Below are 26,329 nucleotides of genomic sequence, written 5' to 3' on the forward strand. Positions count from 1 at the left end.
TTACAATTTTTCTACATGTTAAACAGTAGCAGAACGAATAATTTCAAGCATAATTGTTTTATATTGAATAAGCAATCACAACACACATATAACACCAAAGATAACGAACTTGTCACATTTTTTTCAAAAAAATCTTGTGGTCGGCTTACTGAGCTAAGTAGGTTTGCACTGCATCGTATTGTTTTGACTTCACGCTGCGTAGATTTGCTTTGTGAAATTGTACATTGTCAAGATAATATTAACTAGTAGCAATTACATTTGGTAAAGGTTCATGCACATCATTATTATGTCGTTATTTTTCAAACTGATTATTATGAATAAAGATATTCTTACCTGATTTGGTTCAGCATGCCACAACATCCGACCGCTCTTCTATAATATATAGAAGACGATCATGCGATAAATCAGATACCGAGCTTCAGTTTCAGAATTCTTTGCCATACTAACCCGAGCCAGTTCAAAGCGCAAATACCACCTCGTGGCTCGGAATACACGCATTGCACGGGCTCAGGTTAAATTAAGGATGCTAAGTAATAGAAACAGCTTTGAAACTCGAGGGTAAACGATTTGTACGAGGGGTCGTAGCCTCCGAGTATAAATTGTTTACCCGAGAGTTTAATGTTCTTTTTGTTTTGTATAATAGCCATCCATATATGGTAGTTCAGTAGTCGTTCCACATTGCCATATACTGCAGTTCAGTGAGTACTTAAAATCCTTCCTTAGCCCAGGTTACATAAACCAATGGGAGAGCAGATAATCAACAAAATCCACTGCTGTTCCAGACATGCTTGTATACTTTCCTATCCAACAGAGCGGTAACTAGCGTGCGGGTATTTAATAGCTGCACACTTTTAGTAACCACACCCTGTACTCAGCGTATTCAATTTACCTGCACCAAATATGTTAAGGAAAACACCAAGCTATGATACAAGAATGCTTATCTCCACTTGGGTCGGACTCAATTACTTTCAATATTTTTACCTATGTCAATAACATTTCAGACACCCTAGTTAGTGTTACACGTATTATACTATTCATAAAACAGCTTGATGAAATTGATTAGGTATCACTGTCGTTTATTCCATCAGTTTCTTCTTTATGGAACGATTTAGAATCCGCTATAAGAGATTCGATTTACGAGCTAATAATGCACGCACAAGACAATACATGCATATTTCAATAAAATCCATATTGACATTTCATAGATATAGTCAATACATCGTTACCTGTATACCTATATAGAATTAAATTTCTCGGATATTATCAGATTATGAGCTAATTATAAATATACTATTGAAATTAGGGTTAAGTTTGTGAATGAATGAAAAGATGTCAAAGCCTTTCAATTTCGTGTAAAATGCCGAACTAGCTCGACAACCGATTTATCTGACGAGTTAATACGTACGACACTTGTGGTGGCTATATTTCTCATATACTAGCAGCCTGTCAGTTTACAGGCCTGTCGCACCCTGTGTAATAATCTCTCTCTCTCTCTCTTACAGATACCTACGTTAACTGCAAATAGTTTTCACAAGAGTAAAGCGTGTCGCTCTTCTCTCGTTAATACTAGTATCTATCCCTATCGTTATGCCTAAGTGACACACTGAAGTACGTGTTTAATTTCCGTTGAAGAGCTATCAATATGTTTAATCACAGAAGGATATTCTTGAATGCATCAATGACTATACGATTAAAGATTTAATATGTTTTTGCACACATCTAGAGACGATTTATACAGATTATATAATATTGAACACAGTTTGTGCCCTAGCCCTTTTAATAACAAAGTACTCTTTGTACGAAATGCGTTTTTTTATAAAACTGGAAATCATTTGGAATTAAAAGTCAGTGTGATAAAACGCAGATTTTGAAGATGAAATAGGGACGCTGAGAATATTAGTTTGAGGAAAAGATCCGGTATTTGATCTTTACGACAGTTGCTCTAAGGTAAATTTGTCACAAAATCTTTATTTTAAATATGTTGGTGAAAATATTGTACATGCAAGCAATTTAACTCTTAAGTTATGTCGTTGGATTCAGTTTCCTTGATATAAGCATTTTCTAAATTTTGTCTTTTTTTCTTTAAATTTAATTTACAACACGTTAATCGTTGTGGAGGGGGATTAGTTTAAAAAAATGGACTTCCTCCCTTTCCACTAATGTATTCGTAGTTTATCACACCGCTCATGCATAGTGGCAGGCATTGTGACAGTGTTTACAATTGCAACTTGAGCAGCCCCGGATATTTTAAGGAGTATAACAATTTTCCGTATAGAGTCTTATGTAACCCTGTAGAGTGTGTGCTTTAATAGCTCGATGGCTCTGGCACGGTACTTTGTCCGTATTAGTATTCATTATTTATTTTATGTAATATTACAAATTGTATAATTTCTATTTCGCAGAGTTTTCCTTTAATTACTTCGATACAACGATAAATAACGAAATGAGATATCTCAAGACTTAGAATGTTGTAAAATCAGTGTTCTGTGAATTGCTCTTTACACTTCAGTCCAGGACACAACATCTTTAAATTAACAGTATAGTAGATATATATTTTTGTTTCAAAATATTTGCATCTGAAACACTCAGCCATTCAGTTATATTTTACTGTGCAAATGTCGAGGCGCTTGCAGGCATATTGTGGATCATCAAAGTGACATAACAATTTGCCTGTAAAGGTAGCTTCATCTAAACTTTTACTGCGCATGTGAACGAATCGCATATTCGAATCGTGTGCTAACTGTTATTATCATTATTTATTCATGTATGTTTTTCTTTGTTAATCTGTTTCTTAAACATCCTAATATCCTCTCGTTGCATAGGCAATACTCACACATTAAATATATACTAATTTTTCGGTATCGGTTTTGAAATCTTCGTCAATGTTTAATTTCATGCTTGACCTGCATCCGCACTTTCACAGGTTTTTGATAAATGTAAATGCAAATATATGAAGTTTTATCACGCGAAACGTACGCTTTGTAGTAAACATCTAATATTGGCAAACGCAAATTGAAACTGCATAAATTGCTAAACGGGATTCACCATTCAGATTTTTGGAATAGATTGATAGATTAACTTGAATTGCAACCAACATTAAATGATACAAAATCGAGATAAACTAATGGCAAATATTTAGTTAAAACTTGATGTTGGAAGATTTAGATTTTTATAGGGTTATATAAAGAATTTCTACAGTTTTAGACTATTTCTAGTATTAATATCTCATTTAATGCACGAATTGTCACACGAAAATTCAAATATCGTTTTGTATGCTTCTTTTTAACTAAATAAACTTTCCAGAAGGGTTCGCCTTTACAACTGTACACTCACAGTTTTAATGAAACGAGTTAAACAAACTTGTGAAAATCTAAAGGAGGTGGATGACCAGTACTACATATTATATAAATCACATGAAAAGACAAGCTAAATAGGTTAACAAAGTCACTATATATATCTGTGGTGTATCGTTAGGGTCTGCTTTTTCATTTCAAAATGTACGTGCACCTATAAAAATATACGTGCACGTGTAATATGTAGTTGCATAATTATATGGTTGTGTGCGTGTGTATATACATGCACTTATAATTGCACGTGCACGTATAAATTTACCCGTGCACGTCTATATATGAGTGCACACGTATATATACATGTGCATTTAATTACAAATGCATGTTTCGATCTACGCATGTACACATATTTGTACTTTTTCAAGCATCCAGAATGAGGCGTGCACGCGTAATATTACACGCGAACAATGGTAAATATATAGCTGCACGAATATTTATACGAGCACTCAGCATTACGCATGCCTGCGTTAAATATATTTGTATACGTACACTTGTAAAGATATAGGTACATTTTTTGTTGGGTTTAACGTCGAACCGACACAGTTTAAGGTCATATGGCGACTTTCCAGCTTTGATGGTGGAGGAAGACCCCAGGTACCCCTGCGTGCATTATTTCATCACGAGCGGGCACCTGAGTAGAACCACCGACCTTCCGTAAGCCAGCTGGATGGCTTCCTCACATGAAGAATTCAACGTCCCGAGTGAGGCTCGAACCCACATCGATGAGGGGCAAGTGATTTGAAGTCAGCGACCTTAACCACTCGGCCACGGAGGCCCCATATAGGTACATGCGTGTGTTTAAGTGCACGTAGAATGTGCGTGCACGCGTTGATTTATACCTAATTTTTATTCTTGATTGTATAATATGTAGGAACATGTAACTATGGATGTGCACGTATAAATTTTTTACGTGCATGCATTATGACAAGTGCATGTATATATATACGCGCAAGTGCATTTAAGCTTACATTTACATTTTTACGCGTGTATGTATAACACATGTGGTAGTATACATTTACATGTACACGCACATTTTTGATATTCCAGCACGCAAAGCAAACCTTCGACACAAATGTTATAGAATCTAACATACAAAGTCAAAAGATAATAGGAACGGGTAGATTTCTCGGAAACACAGAGCACCAAAAACAAAGCCCCAGAGCCACGCATTTACATAGTAGGCCCACAAATAAAAGAAGCTGTAATGGAAAAATATTTCAGACGGGTTGCTTCAAACATCCAGCAAGTACATATTAATTTTAGCTAAAGCACTGTTGGAAAAAAAAAGAATAAATTATTTTTCTACAATTTGTTATTGACAATAGTTGGACGTTAATTGAGAAATAATATATCTCACTTAGTGATTTGTCGTTGAATAAAAATCAATTTTGGAGTTAAGATGCAAAGGAATTAATCACGAGGGCGTATACAATGACTTTATTGAAGAGCAAGATATATTCTTTCGAGTTTAAAACGTTATTAAAGATTTATGTCTACGTCTCTGGAGATATTCACTAAAAATTTGCCTGTTTCAAGTGATTTTCTTTAACAGCGCACCGCTATGACGTTTTACGCTTGGCGTTATAATTTCGACGTACGAACTGGTTGTGTTTTGTATAATACTATATAGTTTAAGTCTTCTAAGTTTAATATGAAAATAAATCGAGACGTGTTTGAATGTGCTATATCGAATGTGAAGGCCATATACTGACCATATTTATTTCTTACTAGAATCAAAACATGTGTATTCACGTACATTTTATAGGTCCTGGAAAGAAATATGTATTCTCCACAAAACAGTATTCATTAAAATAAATGACAAATAATATAAATATTAAATGTGGGGCCTCCTTTTTGACCACTCACATATTATTCATTTTAATGAATACTGCCAATAGACTATAAATACGAGTACGTTATTTTGCAAAACTCGTAGCTGTACCCGCTAAAAATATGTGACAAATAAGAAAGCATAGTGCTGTCGCCTTTGAAGACTAACCATTTCTATATGTTTATAGATGAGCTTGGATATAACATTGCCACAAATTCGTCATACAAATGGGATATCATACAGTAAAAATGTTTGTGGAATTCAGGAAACATTTCATAAATGATCTACAACGGCAGCACGTACTCTTATTTTGCCAATTCCTAGTGCATTTATGATCTCAAAAGTCAGTTTACCGACTTAAAATCAGATGTCAGTCAAGTGACAAGCTTCTCTTGGAGGATCAAAACGTATTTTGTTGTACGAAAAGGGCGCAAGTTACGAACAAAATACAAGCTTCATTGACTAACACTGAACAAGGGCAAGTTTCTCGAAGCTGTATCAGAAATTGTGCAGTCTGATTTAGGGAAATCTTGTTATTTCTGATCTTACGAACAGTAATCCGCAACAGAATGCAGTGTAACCCTGAGAATAAGGCATCTTTGCCTAAGCCATCCATGCTGGTAACCTACACAATACGATGCATCCACATCCTCAATGAATTAGGTTTCAACACCGCATAATTATATAGAAGACCTGAACTGTGGCTTTCAATGTTGAGAACCTTTGTCTCAATTACTTGTTTCATTTTCTTCCTGTAATAGCCTCAGACAACCGCCGAACAGAAGGTATTTTGCAACCTTTTTCTAAATAATCCCTTAGAGGGAGGTAATTCATATGGAGTATAGTAGACGGCCGTAACACAACCCCACTTGAAATAAGGCATCATATACTATATGACGACGTAAAGGTCATAATGAACTGATAATTCCCAAATCGTATGGGGTACTTCAAATCCCACACTCGTTTGTTGTACAAATCTGGACGAGCCCCCATCTTACGAAAATTTGTCCGCAACAGAGTGCAGTGTATGCACATTCCATAACCCTGAGAATAAGGTACCTTCGCCTATGCCAGCCATGCTGGTACCTACAAAATACGATGCATCCACAGCCTCAATTAAGGAGGTTGTAACACCGCATATATAGGAGACCTGAACATGGCAAACATTTCAGCGGATTCGAAATCCGCATACACTGCACTATTAAGTGGCTGTCAATGGTAAGAACCTTTGTCTCAATTACTTGTTTTTCATGTTCTTCCTGTAATAGCCACAGACGACCGCCGAACAGAAGTTTTTTTCTAAAATAATCCCTTAAAGGCAGGCAATTCATATGAAGTACAGAAGACGGCATTATCACTGATGCGATAATGTTCTATAAAATTGGAACATACCAGCATATGCGTTGTGTTGTATCAGAAAAGGTGACAGCAGTTGTGAGAATCAAAAGGTCGTTACTTCTTGTGCTGGTTTTAACATCGAACTGACACAATTAAAGGTCATATGGCACATTTCAGGCTTTGATGGTGGAAGAAGACCTCATATACCCTTTCGTGCATTATTTCATCACATACGCGCATCTTTTGAGAACCATCGACCTTCCGTAAAAACCAATTTGATGGCTTCCTTCAACCAAAAATTCAACGCACCAGGTGAGGCTCGATCCCAAATCGGTCGGGGGCAGGTGATATGAAGTCAGCGACCGTAAAATTTTTACCGCGGAGGTCACCTTAAGTTTGTTAAGCTTGATCCTTTTTGCTGCAGAGGTAACTGCTGAGTATCGTTTTGAAAAAAATTACTCAGATTCAAATATTATAAACAAACTGTAAACTCTATATGTGAAAGAATTTCATAAGAAAGGTCTTCTTTTCCAGACATTTTCTGTGCCTAATTAGTTTGCATATGAGTGTGCTTAATACATCTTTTACATATCGCATCTTGCCACACATCTAAGCAGACAAGTGACTACTTAAAAGTACAATTTTCAATTTCGTAATTCATGCCGAATGTGTGCAAACATTTTATACACATCCCAAATGATCAATTGTTTTCAAAGATCTTTGATGATTTAAAGTTAATCGTACGCATGCATGGGAGAAACTGGAAAAAAATAAACTATTAATACAATTCCGTCGTGTTATTATTCTGTTATTATTCTCTTCTCCTTTTTTTGGGCATTAGGGCGTTTATAGTAGCTTTTGGACTTCACCCTCATTTGAAGACAATCAGATCTAGTATATGCAACAAACATGACATTGTAATGAAAATCTTATGAAAACAGTAAAGTCTGACAATTACTGGTATGAAAAGAAGCCATAATATTTAAAATTACATCATACGTAATTAATTCTTATGCATATGCTAACTTGGCACGTTTAAAAATATATCTTTCGAACATTAGTTACCTAGATCTGTGTCTATCTAATTATCGATAGCTCTTGCAATAGGATGTTATGCTTAAGGTAGTTCTGCATGTTTAGCTCGATTTCCTTCTACAATGTAGAATATGATCAAATGAAAAAGAATACGGTCATGTGCTTGATTTTTTTCTTGACTTATTTGAAAACTTTTGACCTCACTCATTTTTGTATAATCATGTGAGTCTATGGAAAAATCAGCTATAACTTTCAAAACTTTTTTGTGAATAGATTTTTTTCTACAATGCAGATTTGAATGTAACTTCTCAAAGTTGTGAATAAAGATTTGGGTTATAATTTGGTGATATTAAATGTATAGGTCCATGTGCCCTGTTTTGATCGAATTGACCAGGACTCAAGTGAAGGAATATTTCACGCTAATTTTAAGGTTGAATATGATATTTTGATTATGGAGGTTCTGCACGAATGAATCGATTTTTTTCTAAAGTACAGTGTTTGGTAATGATTAAACTATGATTTTTTTTTTTTCAAAATTTTAGATAATACCTAGCAAACTCAGCACATATTAAAAGGAATAGGGATTTGATTTTTGGCTTGCTTTTTGCTAAACTCAGCTTTTCATAATGTGAAAATCATAACTTTGGAAAGATTTTCTCGACCACCAATTTTTCTACAATGTAGATTTGAATATAACTTCTCACAGTTGTAAATAAACATTGGCTTATATTGTGGTGAAATAAAATCTATAAGTCTGTGTGCTTATTTTATACCTATTTGATCAATATTAAAGTGAACCGAATATTTCACTCTAATTCTAAGACATCATTTTGAATTGTTTGACGGGACATTTGTTAAAATATTAGATTTTGACTTTAGAAATAAAATACAGTGTCATTTTAATAAATTCACTAAAAGGATGTTATTAATTTATAGAATGATTTTCATTTCCGTACGCCGAATCCGGATAAATGACGTTACGCCATTAATTCAGGGTCCTCAATTGTACAGAACTACTTTAATATTTGCTAAATTTGCAGTTGATGTTAATTATTGACACAAGAATTATCAAATGACGTGTGTATTAAAAAATTAATCAAATATAACACAGACACCCTCAGAAAATGCAGTGCATTGGACATTCATATTTGAACGGTGATAAGTGATTTGGTAGTTCCATTCAAAGATGAAAAATGTATACAAAATGCAAATGCATTTTTTAAAGAAAGTCTTTTAGGCCTAGTCCGGTTTAGTCCGAAATCATCCTTGTAGAATATGAAAACAATTTTGTACTTATACTTCAGACTGTCCCTATTCATTATGTTTTATTTTATACAATCTGGTCTTTTCTTACGGATGATATAGCCTTTATCAGCAGTTAGGTTGATCAATTTAAATTTTGGGGTTGAACTAATTCAAACATTTGGCAAGGAATAAGTAGTATAAAAGTAACGTCTACATATCTCATATTGTGTCCGTTGCCATGGAAAATATGCTGTATTGGTATTCTACCGGAATACTACAACACTAGTGTTTTGCTTGAATTTGAACACCAGTAAAAAAGATATCTTAAGATCTCTAGCACTTTCCGGTAATCTTCCTTTAGAATTTTACTATCTTTGTAACATAGCGTTTGGGTGTCAACATTCAGAACATATTTGTCAAATTTCAGAACAGAATTTCTAACCAAACTTATAAATATATATTTCTCAAAAAGAATCGTCAAGGTTTAAGTACCAAACATGAGTATCTCAAATTCAGAAATAAGACAAAACCATCCACAAAAGGTATTTGTGAAATATTTATGCTTCTTGAACTGCTTTATTATGTAATGCCTGCGTGTGACTCAATAGATGATACTAATATTTTTGTTTAACTGATTTCATTGTAGATACGTTTGCACTACTTTGTGACATTAAAATCTGGAGAAGCTGCCCTTAATTATCGATCGCCCATTTTTATGGTTTGGCTAGGATTTCATTCGAGGGTCTTATTATCAATCAACAATAAAACTTCATTTTGGAATTAGTTTGAGGTTCGGACATTTTGTCTAGTAGTGTGACCGGCATAAGTTATTTTATATATACTGTATTTTCTTGTCGCAGATAAGGTAAGTGCGAAATACACATGTCCCAAATACGTTTAAACTCCCAGTTTCATTTATACAGGTTACTGACCGTTTAAAGACGGCGCACTTATTCTTAACTTGCTTCGAATCGGTTTTGAATCATATGCTATGTATATTGTCTTGTATGTTGGTAGTGATACTTTATTTCCCTGTCCTCCCACTTTTAGTTGCCACTTTCCTATTTACTATGTAAGATCATGTACCCACCAAATATTAGCTATAGCTCCAAGCTGGTAATTTTGCCACCGGTCGTCCCCAAGCTCTGCACCATTGCGTTCCTTTGTTTGTACGTTTTGTTCTACTTGCCTTCTTGGTTCGCTTTGTTTTAAGACACTTGCGCGTTTAATTCGAGCTTGAATTTTGCAAAGGCTTTACGTCATATCAACTGCAAAGGGGTATAAGCGATCTGGAAAATCTAAACTGTAATGATATTGTCGTGCTTAAGGAAAGTGTATATAGCTCAGAACGATAAGGTGGTCTCGACAAGTTTGGCTGTCAATTCAGAGATCCGGGCTTTGAATCCTGGTCAAGGCTCTGTAAATTTCAAAGATGCTTTTTTGTGCCTCCCATCTAATTTGCGGGGCATTATTGGTTCATTCTTGGAATAAATGATTTCGTGTGTACCGGTGCTGCACACAAGACAAGACAGTTAGTAAAGTTCAGGACAGACTGTATCTTATGATTCTCTCTCTTTATGTACTTTCTCTAACTCTGTCCCTCTGGTCATTGTTCTAGTAGTGTATGAAAACGCGTTTTTGAACGAGTATAGGCACTGTATAAATCTGTACAGAATAATATGCCCCTTAGGCGAAAATGAAACAACAAATGATAGAGAACCTTATTTGTGTCAGACAAAGCCAGCAATTTAGAAAACGACCGTCACTGAAAATGTGTGCTTTGAAGAAATTCAGACTGTCCTGGTTCAGAATATACATTTGGCTACACGATTTAATTATTTCGTCTTATGTTTTCTTCTAACATTTAATTATCTTGTACAAACAATCACTTAATAAAATGGAAAATAGATCCGATTTTCCTTGAGAATTTTGCAGAAACAATTACCATAGTGATAGACTGGAGTCAGTCCTTATTTCAATGTTCCTGCCCGTATCACATTTAATTTGCTTAACGATTGTCACTGATGTTTGTATGTTTTGTTCATTTGACAGAAAAGTCAAGATGTCTCAGACCCTATTAAATGGTATTCCTTTTACATCCGAAGAAGGTCGTTTTAAGCATGCAGCCGTTGCCGCCGACTCTCCAGAAAGTTCGGAAATTGGAACGTTTGTATCATTTAATTTAAAGAACGATATCATGGCAGTAGTATTTTACTAGTTTAGAATGACGTCACGTTAACGTGCGGTGACGTCAATGTTTTATTGCGACCAAGAAAGTGCGCTACCATATTTTAGCTACTATATTAGATAAAGGGCATATTAGAATCGAAATAATTTATAGTGTACTATTCTATATGAATAGAATATTTATCATTTATTATAAATAAAGTATTAGTGTATCACACATCTACTAACAAAACAAAATCGAAAACCTGTCGCGTGACTTGCTCCATGTCCCACACAAGAAAATGTTTTAACATACCAATAAACCCACCGCCTCCTGGCGGCGGGTAATGACTTACATTTGCTTCCGGCGGAGAAAGCAAGATACTCCCTTTCATCTATATATTAAACATCACTGATTCAGAGATCCTAGTACACAAACTTTGAGATCGTCAGAAAATTTTAAGACTAAATGTTGTTATTTTGTCCCATACAACAAGTGCAAAACATTTAATGACAGAGTTTCTGTATTATTGGCCAAAAACTGTGGAATCAACTGCAGTTAGAAGTACGACAAAGTAAATCACTTGATACATTCAAAAGATCTTACAACAATGCATTTTAGAGACAAAGACATTGTGTTAAATATTTTGATAATAGTTTTATATGCGATAACACCAGGTATAAGTTTTTAATTTGGTGAGTTTTACATTTCGTCATTAATATTTTAAGGTTTGTTAAATTAAAAGAACAAACACCATCAAATGTGTCATTGTATAGAAATAGGCGTTAAATCAAATTAGTCAGTTTCAGTTTGATTTGTAAAGTTAAGTTTTATAGGTAGAAGTCAAGTCTGAAATAAGACAATATGTCCGATGTAAATGTTTCTATTGTAAAGAATACCATTAGCCACAGTCCTTCCTTTACATAGCACAGACATCTGTGTCCCATGCACACTTTCATCACGATGCCTACACAGTCAAACCTGTCTATAAAGACCGCACTTGGGAAAGCCAAAATGCGTTCTTTATTGGGAGGTGGTCTTTATTCACAGGTTAAAATACAACGTAAATGTAAATTGGGAAACAAAACATGTGGTCTTTAGAGCCAGGTGGTCTCTGTTCAGAGGTGGTCTTTAACACAGGTTTCACTGTAGTTAGAAAAGTATAGAAGGAAGGATGCAGTAATGAAGTACAAGTAATTTGTTTAAACGTAATTCTAATATGCCTTTCTCTTTAAAACCACTCCGTTACTACTCAAAGCAAGAGTCCTACCTTTTAGATATATTGTAAAGGCTTTAAATCAAATAACGCAAAACCTGCCATTAACATTCGGGGGATGGGCAAATAATTACTCGCTCCGCTAGTAAAATTATGACCTTTTTCGTAAATCAATTTCAAATAATCCTTATTGTATATGCGGTGAACCAGAAACAACAAATCACTACCTTTTATCATGCCCGATTTATATACCACAAAGACAATGCTCCTAAATGAATTACCTTGTGCACCCACTATTGATAACTTACTGTTTGGTAACGAACACTTAACAACGACCCAAAATATATCGGTCTTTACTAAAGTGCAACAATACATCGTTGCCTCGAAGCGGTTCTCCACGTGACCGGCATACCGGTGCGTGCGGGTGGCCATTGGCGCGGACTGGCCGCATGCAGCACATTCTTAGTACCAAGCAGCATTTCTCAACTATTTTCACAATGTTCATACTTTACTAACTAAAAAGATATAAAAAGAGTTTAAACTAACAAATAAATAGACAAACACCATATTCTTTTACACTATATTCTTGCGACATGTTTTACTGTCGAGGAAATGAATTAATATAAGTTTTCGCTGAAAACTTGTTTTCAGATCCTTTACATCACTTTGATTGTAAATGTTACTGTATATATTTATGTACATGATATATCTAATAAATACTGTTTAAACTAAACACTCTTACGCTAGAATGACGTCACGTTAACGTGCGGTGACGTCAATGTTTTGTTGCGACCAAGAAAGTGTGCTACCATATTTTAGCTACGATATTAGATAAAGGGCATATTAAATCGAAATAATTTATAGCAAAACCATGTTTTAACACTATTTATACACTCGGGCGGTAATACGTCGTGCAAATAATTTCACTCGGGCTGCGCCCTAGTAAAATTATTACGCCCGACGTATAACCACCCATCGTGCATAAATAGTGTTAAAGCACCCTTTTGCTATAAATTATTTCTTAAATGATAAAACATTTCCACCAGAATTACTCTTGTATTTTAATTTGAGTTTGTCTAAATATATATCTGCAAATTTGTAGAGTGTATGTGTACATACGCGTAATTGTACATTCGTTTTGCTTGATTAAGCTAAACACATGGCAGAATTCATCCATGATTACAACTGATTCAGATCCATCATGAGGGACAAAGGCGGAAGCGCTGTAGATGCAGCAATTGCAGCTGTGTTGTGTTCAGGAGTAGTCAATGCACACAGTTGTGGTATTGGAGGAGGAGCAATTATTACATACTACAAAAGGTTGTATGTATAATGTTTGATATTCCATACTATAAATATTTTGCCCAGATGCGATTTAAGACGCTGTAGTGAAATTATTATGTATTGATGCAACTTGATAATACAATTTGTTATGTTACAGTTATGATACATTTGTACGGAATGATACAAATGAATATTGTAACTAAAATATATAACTGATGTTTTCTCCTTTAGAGTTATGTGATTGGTGACATATTCTGAATTTCAAATTTACAAAAGGCGTGTAGCGATGTCTTTGTTTTATTGTAATAACTAGAAAACCTCTTCAGCAGGGCTACCGTAAAAATTAACTTCGTAATCCATTTGCCAGTTTGTTTGTTTATGTTTGTTTTTGGGTTAAACGCCATTTTTAAACAGTATCTCAGTCATGTGATGGCGGACAGTTAACCTAACCAGTGCTCCTGGATATTGTACCAGTACAAACCTGTCCTCCGCAAGTAACTGCCAACTTTCCTACATGAATTGGAGGTGGAAGACGAATTATTTCAGACACAATGTCTTTTATCAAATTGTCTCGGAGAGCATACACTCTGCCCGGGGATCGCACTCGCGACTCCGCTATTTGTAAACCAACGCTCCCCCAAGTGAGCTAAGCGGACGGGCTCCGTTTGCCAATTTGGTCACCATAAATCGCAATTAGTGATGAAATCAAAAAGTTATATAATGATTCTCCTGCGATAAGGTATTCCACAGCCAGACTTTTATGCAGATCTGATTTACAACATCATAAAATTCTTGAGTATTGCTATTGCCGATCATTATCTAATAGTACTGAATTATCAAATGTTTTATTGCTAAAGGCTTTGATTGCTTTGTTATTAACACAATATTTTGATGCTCAATTCTTTAACAACTGGTCTTTACGCTTTCTTTGATTGTGCGATAACGAAAAATATATAGGAGCTTGGGGTAGCTAGCACTTAGACTCCCCTCTTTGAACGGACTGGTTTGATATTTGACCCTCGTCCTCCTCCGATGCGCTTGACTACTATTCCTTTGGTGCTCAGGATTCTTCAAACTTTTTAAATATATATCTTTACGTTTCCATTATTTTCTGTCTATATCTCTTTATATGAGGATATAATATTGTCTATTTTGTAATGTTTCTGTGGTAAATGTTACATTTGTAAGAGATTCGCCCGTTTTGTAATGTAGATACACGGTAGGGCTTAAAGATTGCAGTGTATGCCTGTTTGTTACGTCTGTATTAAAGGTTTATGCTTTCGTATGTGTAAGTGAACATGTGCTCATTCACCATGTACGTGTATATTTTGGGCGATTGCGTTCTTTAATAAATTTATTGTCGCTTTTCTATTGGACTCTTGTCATTTGTTTGTAATTAAGTCTATGCATTGATAGAAATAAAAAGATCCTTTATTGTAGATATTATGCATTTAATAATACAATTTTACGCATGTTTTAAAAATCTAACTAAAATTAGAAACAAAAGAGAAAATAAAAATGTATTAAAAGATTATGTTCAGTTCAACGAATGTTTCAGTTGTTTTGTTTAAATACTTTATTCAATTTCATTGACATTCTAACGACAGTAATCCGTAAAAGAAATTAAAGAGCATATCATTTCATTACCAAACTCCCAACTGCCTGTGGTGGGATTCGAACTCAGCTCGCTCGGGTGCTAGTTCTATGCTCGAACTTCTGAGCCAAAAAACCGACTCTCTTAGGCTATGCGTAAGCGACCGTAACAATTCCCCTCTTCCAAACGTCATCATTTATGATGACATATATAGAAAGTGCCATTTTTGGCACGAGATGAAGTCCTTCTCAAACCTGAGCCACCATCTTACGACTTTAAGACAAAATTGTTTCAAGTTTTCATTTCGTTTTGTCAATTAAATTATAAATAACTGTTACCAATTCAAAAATGTTTAAAACATTACTTATGAGGGAATTCATTTATTTAGTAGGCATTTGCTGTAAATGAAGAATAAAAATTATAAGGGCTTTGATTGAAATATGTCAAAGTACAGCGTGTTTATTTGAGACATATTTTTGTTTTCAAATCTCAAATATTACGCAATACAGGTAAAAATTTGCCACATAAAAAGTGTTTCTTTTACAGATCAACAGGAAACGTATATACAGTTATTGGAAGAGAGCAGTCGCCGGCAGGACTTCAACCTGATATGTTTATAGATGATCATTTATCGAAACGAGTTGGTCCGTTTTATAACATATATATCTCACTGCAAAAATAAATGTACTATTTTAATATTCGAATATTCCTGAGCATGTTTAACTTATTAATGTAAAAATAAGGGCCGTGAAAAGCATATGAATCTAAACAATTACTCAAAATATACGTGGATAGTTATTTCAATAATTATTTTTAATTTATCATTGGGATTGCTATGATAAGAAGTGACCAGTAACGTTTTGTTATACATGGTAACGTTGATAATCAGACCTTTAATTCCTTTTATGTTATTGTTTTTACCGATTATTGTTTTGTTTCCCTCAAAGACGTTATGCAAGAAGTTAAATCACGATATTTTTATACATGAATATCTATAAATAGCTATCACAAAAGTTTAAATGAAATGCCTGTCTAGTTTGCAACTATGAACTATATCAAAAACTGCGAGTACAGCAGCTTATGATCTAAACAAAAGCAAAAACGGAAAATATTGTGCAAATGCATCCGTTGCATCCAGTTGTTCTATTTGTAGTCAAAATGAGGTTTTCCCTTTGTTACTGTTAAACCCTACGAAACCGGAAGTAGTCAACTTCTCTATCTTTTTTCGCAAACATGACTTAAGTAGCGGTGATAACATGTTTAGAAGCAGTTTAAAGCCAAATATCCCTTCAAAACAATAATGGATTCGCTCAAAACGTAAGTGCAGTAATTCCTCTGTGATACTCATTTGGCAGATTGCATCATTATGTGCGTACTATGACAGGTATAAATGTCCACAAAGTCTTTACAATAGTAACTAAAATAACTTGAATATGTAAAGTCAGAAATGAAACGAGTAATTTTCAATTAAACAAAGTCTTAATATATGTAATTTATGTACATTTTGTTGCCATATTATTGTTCGAGAAACATTCTCTCTCGAAGTTATAATAGATTGTCACACCTGTTTGACCGAAACATGTAGGTGTGACCAATCGGTAGACATCTTACATCCTGCTGCTTGATAATATTCTGCTTGTCGGCTTATCTTTTGTTGGCACTACTGCCATTGTGGAGGCAAAATAACCGAAAACAAGAAAAAAATATATAGGCTTAGAGTCGTAGTTCCAAGCCATATAAAAGACAGTTGCTTCAAAATATTGGCGATATCAACTAAAATATTGTACTTCCGATAGTCGTCGTCATTTTTTTCATTTTATTTATATTGTATTTCTTCTGTCGATAATGTATGCCGCCAACATGTTTTTGTTTTCAAAAGGTGGATTGTCGATTGGTACACCCGGAGAAATTTTGTGTTTATATGAGGCATGGAAATTAGGCGGCCGGTTACCGTGGAAACAATTATTTCAGCCAGCAATTGATCTATGTAAGAACGGAGTGACAGTAAGGACAGCTCTTGCAAATGCTATAGACGATATTGTCAAGGATGATCAACTTTGTTTGAAAGAGAAATATCCAGATTTCATGTAAGTACACATTTTCTTTCTATGTTACAAGATATTGAAACGGTGCTTTTCGTTATCATTACAATATTGAAAGTAAAAATGGCAATCAGCTTTATTTTCAAGTTCAATCTGATCATGTATTTTTAAGTCTGTTGTAAAGATAAAATATTTCTAATGTGAATATCGGGTGAGTGTTGCAAAATCTAAAGCCTCAAACCTAATATCCTCACATAAAAGTACGAAACATTTATATGGACTCCACAGAATGTCTATGATAATTCCCAAGTTCCTGAATCTACCAGATCGACGAGCTATGTCCAATTTACTTGAGATGATGTTGTTGAGAGTAAAATATATGGATTGCTTTAAAAAATCTTTTTATTCGTGTAAAGAGCCTGAAAGTATTTACTAGTATATTATATATAGAGGATCTAGTTTCTTCCGGTATTAGATACAGATATCGAGATACAATACAATTATTGCCTTTTGGTGAGGTAGAAACGTGGATATATTGACCTAATAAAAGCGATATCGACCTCGGCCTGATAAAAGCAATATCGATCGAGGGCGTAACCGATAAATCCACATATCGAACAAACTTAAAAAGTAACATAAGCATAAAATATAAATAGAAATATCTGCCGCCTTTGGTCGTTTATCGTGGTGAATTGTATACGACGTCGCATTGTTCTGATTGCAAACCATGATGACGTGAAAACTGGAGGTCAATACGTGTTATTGGCTCCGCCTTCGAGTTAATACGACAATTTATCATTGATCATGTGACTTCATCTAGACCAATGAAAAGGACTATAATTATAGATTTGATAATGAAATTATTTCTCGATCAGCATATACTTGATATTAAATTTAAAACAAACAATTTTCCCCTCGTTTTATCTTTTAATAGTGTTCATGAATTGAGTAAATTTACTTTTTTTACTTTCTGTTTTGATAAAGTTTTCTCTCAGTCAAAAAAATCATAACATTAATCTTGTGTCTTCTTTTTTTACCATATTGAACAGGAAGGGTTAAGTATTTTGTATAATTCTAATTAATGCAACATTAAACTTCAGACATTTCTTGACCAACCCTGAAACTGGAGAAGTATACAAAAAAGGTGACATGATGTACAGGCCGGTTTTTGCTAAAACATTGGAGACAATTGCAAACGAAGGACCCGATTGCTTTTACAAAGGCAGTCTAACGGATGACATAATTGCTGATATTAGTGAAAAAAGTAATAAGTGTGCTTGTGCTCAAGACAAATAAAATTTGACAGATAAAACATCTGTTATTTAGTAAATAAAAGATCATTGCCATTTTTCTGAGCAGTTGCTTTCACAGATATTTACATTATTACATAGATAATTTTATTTACAATCTTAAATGCTGAAATAGACATATAAATAGGGAACTAGATTTACAGTGTATCTATATAGGATCTAAATTGTTTTAAACTTATAAAGAAATAGAAAGTTGCATTTAATACCAATCAGCATGGTACAGTGACGATTCATTGATAAAGTAAAGTCCATTTTTGCAAAAAAAGAATAAAGAGGGTACGACATTGTTGCATTAATCATGGACTTTTAATTATGAGGCTATTAAAATTAATAGAGGTATTTCACTTCTGCAAGTTTTATGACGGCCACGCGTCTCTTGCTTTAAGATATTAGAGATATTACATATGTCTGGTATTTTATTTCAGATGGGATAATCTCCAAGGAAGATCTGGCTAACTACACAGCCCCGACGAAACCACCTATTTCTTTAAAGCTTAAAGACGATCTGATCATTTATTCTCCGCCTCTTCCCACAAGTGGTATTTTGTATCAGTATATACTCGATTTGTTGAAAGGTAAGAAAACCTGCTTCGATTTGAGTCATTTAACACTAAAATATTTATCTTACAAGGTATGCATGTAATGAGAAAAATGGAACGATATATTTTCTATCAAGCTTAACAAGATCTTTAATAAGTACATTTGCTATTTCATATCAGAGATAAAACTGATATTTCAAAACATTCTCAAATGCCAACCTTAAAATTATAAGACGCACCCATAAACGTGAACAACGCAATATTACAATATGTTATTTGAAATAATCTCATTCCCATTACTTTTCTTGCGATACGTTATTAGAAGTTTTGAGTCAGTTTAAATACATTGATATCTATATTTTGTAAGATTTCAAATTCGATGGTTCGAGCGTCTCGACAGCTGGAAAGTCTATAACCACCTGGCATAGAATTACTGAAGCATTTAAACATTCTGCGGCCATTAAACATCAGCTTGGAGACAATGATATTTGTACAGAAGAAATTAAGAGGTCTATTGACGAGGTAATGGTGCTAATTTACCATTACTAAAGATTTCTTTTCAAATTATGTAAAATTACCTTTGAAAACTTCGTTGAATAGGGAGTGTTTTCATAAGAACATTAATTTGAAAGATAGATGAAACAAAGTGTTATTGCAATTTCTATATACACTCTTTTGTGTTCTACATTTTCACTTTACACAAACAGTATGAGCAAGAAGAACAAAGCAGCAATAACACACTAAAATCCCTCTCAGTGACGTTGTGCACTGTGCTTCCGAGAAACTAACTTTACCTTTTATCTTTGGTATTTATTACCATTTTGAATATAAATTCTAAATATTGAGTTTATAAATCAGATTTTGAAAAAAGCGAGAAATGAAGATTATGTAAAAACTACACGTGCTCGAATAATCGATACAAAAACATTTGATGCGGCTTACTATGTTTCGCTGAACACTGTGAAGCAGCCCGAAGATAATGGTACTTCACACCTTTCAGTACTAGGACCTGATGGTGATGCTGTGTCAGTAACGAGCACTGTCAGTAAATTGTAAGTATTCCCTTTTTGCATTATATACATTTAGTTTTATCCTTTAAAGGAAATTCTGAGAACAAAGCCTTTTGAAACAGAAAATGTATCAGAGTATGTAGGAAGATGTATTATTGTGCATAAAAGTACAGAATAGGATATAAAACATCTAACAAATGAAAAAAATAAAAATATGGAAAGGAGTTGTACACCGTCTTGAAACGTTCAGCGGTATATCATGGTTGGGGAGAACTTTAATGTTATTGTTGCTGACTAGGTCCCACTGTGTTCGAAACAAGTAATCCATGAAGTCGACTTCATCTCAAACGTATTCGTCACGATAGGTACGACTAAACACTAAAAGAAGCAAATATGTAATGAAAACACAAAAAATAATATAAACATGTACCAAAAGTTATTAAGGAAAAGTGAAATCAAAAGGCAACTCGTCCAAAGAAAAGCCATCAATAACCCGATGAAAAAGGTCAGAAGATATGTATCAAAGCTGCTCGGTATCAGTGAGCGCAGTCATTGAAGGATATCTGAGCTTCTGGCTGTTAAAGAAGTGAGGAATAAGCATGCGGTGCCCCTTATAGCTGTTGTGTCATAAAAGTTCTTAATAAATGCTGTTTTACTTGAAAATATGCCATAGCCGCGATGTCTGTAAGTAGCGTATGGTATAAATCGGGTTTTTAATTTTGTGTTCGAAAAAAGAATGTAAATATGAATCAATTACTGAATAACATTGTCATAACATTTTGTAACATATTTGGCATTTATAATAACGCAATCTCTGTTGAACAATTTTCTAGTATATTGATTACGTTCATTGAAGTACGAGTATTCACGAGCGTATCTTATTAGTAGAGAAATCACTTACGTTTTAGCACCAGCCACATTCCATCCAAATGAGAAAAAAAAATTGATATTAAAATCAGATTTCATTTCATTGTGTTTGAAATAGTTTTGGATACATTATTAAAATGTAAATTCTAAAACGATGCAGTAGTCTATGATTAAGTTTGATTTTAACTTGGAGCTCCGTTGTCCATTAAATAATATCGAGCACAGGAGCTAAAATACAAATATAATCATGTGAAAAATATCATTCTGATAGCGTTCACTATTGTGCTTCTACCAAAAGGCTTTACATACCATCACTTGTGATAAATACAAAAATAGTATAGATAAACTAATGTGAAATTAGTTCCCATTGGTATACAAATAGCAAGTCTTACCCTGAAGATTAGAGATGCTGGTGTGCCTACTATTTTTAAAAGTCTAGTAAAGTTCAAATTCCGTTTTCATGTATTTGTAGGAAATACTTAATAAATTAAGTTGAAATGCAACAAAAGAAGATACCTATCGCATTAATATTTGCACGTATTCTGTAATGCAAATACTTATAGATACCAGAGAGGTTAAACATGCTCCGATACAGAGATCATCTTGGTTTGACTATCATATGAGATATGTACTAATATAATATGCCAAAATTCATGTCTGTATATAAATGAATTAATAAGTATGCCCTCCCTATCGATACTTCTTGAACTGACACTAAAATTGTTGTATCAAACAACAATAAAAAGTTATGAGTTCTACAGAATTTCAAGCATTTAAATGAATAAAAAGGTACTATCTAAGCTTTCTCGCTAATTGTTTCTTTTTTTTCATTTCAGTTTTGGCTCAAGGGTTGTTGGGACTAGAACTGGAATTGTCTTCAATGATGTTCTGAGAAATTTTTCATTACCAAATGTGAAAGGTAGATTTGACCACTCTCCATTAAATTCAAATTTTGCAGAACCACTTAGGCGTCCTTTGACAGCAATGAGTCCCAGCATAATTGTTGATAAAAATGGTGATGTAAAACTAGTGATTGGTGCTTCGGGCGCAACTCGTATACCTACATCGATGGCACTGGTAATATGAATTAAATTTTGTATCTGAATTTTAAAAAGAAATGTTTTTGTTGGGTTTAAAATTATATGTTACATGGTTGCTTAACAGTTTGTTGGTGGAGGAAGACCCCAAGTGTCCCTCAGTGCATTCTGTTATCAAGAGCGGGAACATCGGTAGCACCACTGGCCTCCAGTAAGCCAGCTGGAAGGCTTCCTCACATGAAGGCCTCAACGCCTCGAGTTTGGCTCGAACCAACATACATGAGGGGAAAGTAATTTAAGGTCAGCGACTTTAACCAGTCTGCCACGGTGGCCACTGATTTTAAAATATCAGCTAGTAATAGTTGTAGTAATTTTATATTACAGATTCTTATCACTGCGTACAACTGGTGGAAATTAGTTCAAACAGAGCGAAATCACTGCTCATTTGAAAAATATGATAACAGAGAATAGGGTATATTTATAGGTTATTAGCTTTGTATTTGGAAATATGCACGAGTTCTTCAGCGGAAATATTGCGCGACTTTAGGAGGGCAATATTCTTCCGCTGAAGAACGAGTGCATATTTCCCGATGCAAAGATAATAACCTTTTTATTACATTATGCATCTACACGTATATATATTTCTTAAATATCATAAATATGTTCAATAGCCTGAATAGGATTGACAATACTGGACTAAAAAGAAAATAATAGTACAACAACACACACTGAATTACGTCACGCACCCGATATGAAATTTAGGCGACAGTGTATGAAAAATATTGACGTTTCCGGTACCAGTGTAACTTAACGGAACGAATATGTAATAAATGAAGATGTTGAACCAGTACAAATGTAAAATACAATTCGGGTGTGTATCAAGCAGCATCTAAACGTAGTCTAATCCGTTTGGGTGAGCGGATTCGCTCTTATTTATACTGCTAGGTGATTTGTAATTATTGGTCAGATATATTGTGATTAGTTACTATCATATTTATGATGCGACTTTGTAAACCCACACATTCTCACGTATGGGAAGTCACCTGTTCTGCATTTAATTGTAATAATGCTTAATATCTCTTTAAATTTAAATTCATTTAACCCTTGAGATCAAGTTGACTTTCAGAGAGAATAAATACAGCTTCTCTGGTCAAACTCAGTTCAAAAGACTAAAATTGTCACTGCTGAATTGTGAGACATGATGCCAGAGATATAAGTATATATGCAAATGCTGAACCAGTACGAATGTGCAGTACAATTCGAATTGTATATAAAGCAGCATCGAAACTAATCTTATTTGGTAAGTGGACTAACTTCGGAATGTTTACGCTCGTTTATACTGCTGGGCGTTTTGCCGTTATGGTCTAGTATATTGTGTCGGTGAGTTTGTTTGAATTCTCTCTCTCTCTATATATATATGTGAAAGTCTGGACTCTAATGCAGGTTACTATGGAAACGTTGTGGTTTAACTGGGGTATCAAAGAAGCAATAGACTATCCACGTATTCACCACCAATTGTACCCGCCAAAAATATGTTGTCAGCCAGGATTGCCAAAGGTTTATAACTTAAAATCATAACATCTAAAATACAAGTCATATAATTATGTTAACTTTACGGAATATGCTGGTAAAATTAAGTTGCAATGGTTTTATGCAAATTTTTACTATACCATATCAAAGAATAGTTTGCTTTATTATTATTAAAAAATGTACATTAACCAAGACGATTTCATCATGTGCCATAAATCATGGACTTGATAGATTAAAATAAAAAGAAAAAACCTAGATCCGCTTACTTCCTCGATCCCTGAAATATTTAATGAATATTTTTTTTTAACTCATAGAATTTCTTAAGTGAAAGTTCCAAAGTTTACTGGAATTAGCGATTGAAGCCGGAAAACATATATCCTTTCCTTAGGTGACGAAAACACTAAACGGTAACCAGCATTCATGTCAAACGGTCATATATACTTGATATTTTGAACTACTCTGAGAATTATTCTGTACAAGTTCTTGCAGTTAATGAAAAGTTTATTTACAGTAGTTACGTTTTAGTCTACTTAAGAATGTCGCTTTTCTGAACTTAAACATGAAAAATCTAAGGCTCATGAACAATTTTCATTTGTAAAGAAAATCCCATTTAATTGGATAGGTTTGAAAATACTGCTTACAATTTATGCAAATTAACGCTTAGAAAAAAGGTATTGCTTCGATGAGAATATATACTGGTTAATGTATAACGCTTTATGCAAAAGGCAGGAAACCCGTATGTCGATGAATCGATACGAAAATCATAAACAAAAACAACATAAAAATGAATAGAAATATGAAATTTGATATTTTAATGCAAAATCGGTGAATCATAGAATCAGTCATTAAACTATTACTTGAATGTAAAATTGGATCCTTAAACTGGAGAAGTTTACTGCCAAGGCCAGTCTTAGCTATTTGTTAAAGGTTGTCTGTTGACTTTGATTGTGAAATGAATAAAATTATATTTATGTTCGTTAAGTGTTAACGTGAAAATAGATAACTATGTTTATTCACTCTAATATTACAATGATTCTTTGAAGAAAACATGCAATAAAGTTTTCTTTTATATATTTCTGAAGCAGCTGATTAATGGTCTACAAGAAAAAGGTCATGCTGTGACGAACATAAACTCAAACTCCGTTGTACAGGGCATCCTCAGAACAGGTGACGAAATAACTGCCTACAGTGATTATCGAAAAGAAGGAAAAGCAAGCGGCTTTTAAAGTATATAATTATCACGCTAATAATTAACGCATCTTGTTAGAATAAGTGAAGCTTAGTAAGGTTTTCTATCGGAACAGAAGACGAATCTACATTTAGCAGTACGCAAGAACAGAAAGTTTTCTTGTAAGGTATCTAGTGTTTATATGATATTCAAACGCATCAATAGAAATGTATCATATAAGTTCAGTTTTGGTGTTATGTTCATGCCATGTTTTAATGCATAATAAATATGACATGTACACATGTTATAGTTTCTTCTTTTCAATATGTTATACACTAAATGACTCATCATTTTCCCCTTATAAGTCTTGCAAACATGTATATAGTTTATCTTTGTCCGGGAATATAACCCCACTCTTTAAAATGAACCATGGAGACAACTAGCCACAAGAAATGATATACGATACTGACCATTTTCAAAACATATGATTGTTTCAAACAATTACTGCGTAACTCATTTGTTTCGATAGGGTTAATAATGAGCGTATCATCCTGAAAAGCGCACGAGCGCCGGTTGGTAAAACTCCAATTGCATCCAGACATAATCCTGACTGAATATGATAGTTACTTTATGGTCGTGCTGAACTTTATAGGGACACATTTATAGGTCATTTGGGGACTTTTCAGCTTTAATGATGAAGGATGTCCCCAGTTTCCCCGCGATGAATTATCTCATAACGAGTGGTCACGGGAGTAGTACCACCGACCTTCAATAACCAAGCTGGACGGCTTCTATGAAGAAATAATTCTTATCTCTTTGTATGGTTTCAAACCCTCAGAGGATAGGGGCAACTGACTTTATCTACACGGCTACTGTAAATTTGTGGAGTCCAAATAACTTCTGCTGTGGAAACGAAAAAATCTTGTAAGGTTTACAGACCACCGATTTTTATTACTGTTATAACGTAGTAAAACAACGTATTATTAAACAACACAGCAATTAAACACGTATTTAATTTAGTTCTGTTCACTGTATGTAAATTTAAATAATATTATTACTATATTTTTTTGTTCAATTTACAAATGTCTGCAAAAAGGAATAAAGCTCTCTAATGCAGTGGAAACGCAGCAAAAAATTAATATAAACAGAAAAAATAAGTTTTAATTTATCTCGCACTTTAAATACGTCCAATGGCTATCTTTCTCTGAAGTAATTTTATATTTAGATATTTCGATATTTACTTCCAATGTAGAACATCCTCATTGAACACGTTCATTAAATAAATATTAAAAGCTTCTTTCATGATTAAATGTCATGCCGGTTGATTCTTGTAAAATACTTTGACATGTTGTTAAACACGTTGGTTCTGACGTGTAGATCCAAATTTCTGAATGCATATGCCCTAATCGAACAACATGAAAGACCAGCATCAACTCGAAAGAATATTTTTCTTTCAAGACGGAAGATTGTATTGAAATAAACAAATATTTTTTCATAAAATAAAAAAGCAATAATGTACCATGATGGGCACATCTCGAAGCTGCTGATCAGAGAAAGTAAGCGCGAACACAATTTGGGAAGGAAAAATATAATTGTTTCTTCCTTTTAAAATACATGTTTAAGGCATGTCTTGATACAAAATTTCTCCAAAACGAATATACAGGCAAAACATATTACAGGGTAATGTCACAGACAATGAATTTGACCGTTCTAGGTTACAGATACAATTTGAGATCGAGCAAAATATGCCCACTTTGGGAATGTGC

The 26,329-nt window shown here is 34.0% G+C and overlaps 1 protein-coding gene across 5 annotated transcripts; it reads left to right on the forward strand.

The window, feature by feature from the left end:
• Positions 1-1,677: 1,677 nt before the first annotated feature.
• LOC123534212 (glutathione hydrolase 1 proenzyme-like) lies at positions 1,678-24,839 on the forward strand. 5 transcript variants are annotated; one of them, XM_045316346.2, is made up of 12 exons: positions 1,678-1,947; positions 10,852-10,965; positions 13,377-13,502; positions 15,607-15,704; positions 16,940-17,147; positions 18,203-18,366; positions 18,838-18,987; positions 19,319-19,473; positions 19,810-20,003; positions 21,665-21,905; positions 23,309-23,422; positions 24,481-24,839. In XM_045316346.2, exons 2-12 carry the CDS (start codon positions 10,862-10,864, stop codon positions 24,619-24,621), a joined length of 1,695 nt encoding a protein of 564 aa, XP_045172281.2. In that variant the 5' UTR covers positions 1,678-1,947; positions 10,852-10,861; the 3' UTR covers positions 24,622-24,839. The 5 variants fall into 5 exon arrangements, with proteins under 5 accessions (XP_045172281.2, XP_045172280.2, XP_045172285.2 ...); XM_045316345.2 differs by having other exon boundaries at positions 1,679-1,947; positions 24,478-24,839; XM_045316350.2 differs by lacking the exons at positions 1,678-1,947; positions 10,852-10,965 and having other exon boundaries at positions 15,607-15,744; positions 24,478-24,839.
• Positions 24,840-26,329: the final 1,490 nt, after the last annotated feature.

The sequence above is a fragment of the Mercenaria mercenaria genome, chromosome 12 (genome assembly GCF_021730395.1).
Source record: "Mercenaria mercenaria strain notata chromosome 12, MADL_Memer_1, whole genome shotgun sequence".
NCBI classification, from domain to species: domain Eukaryota; kingdom Metazoa; phylum Mollusca; class Bivalvia; order Venerida; family Veneridae; genus Mercenaria; species Mercenaria mercenaria.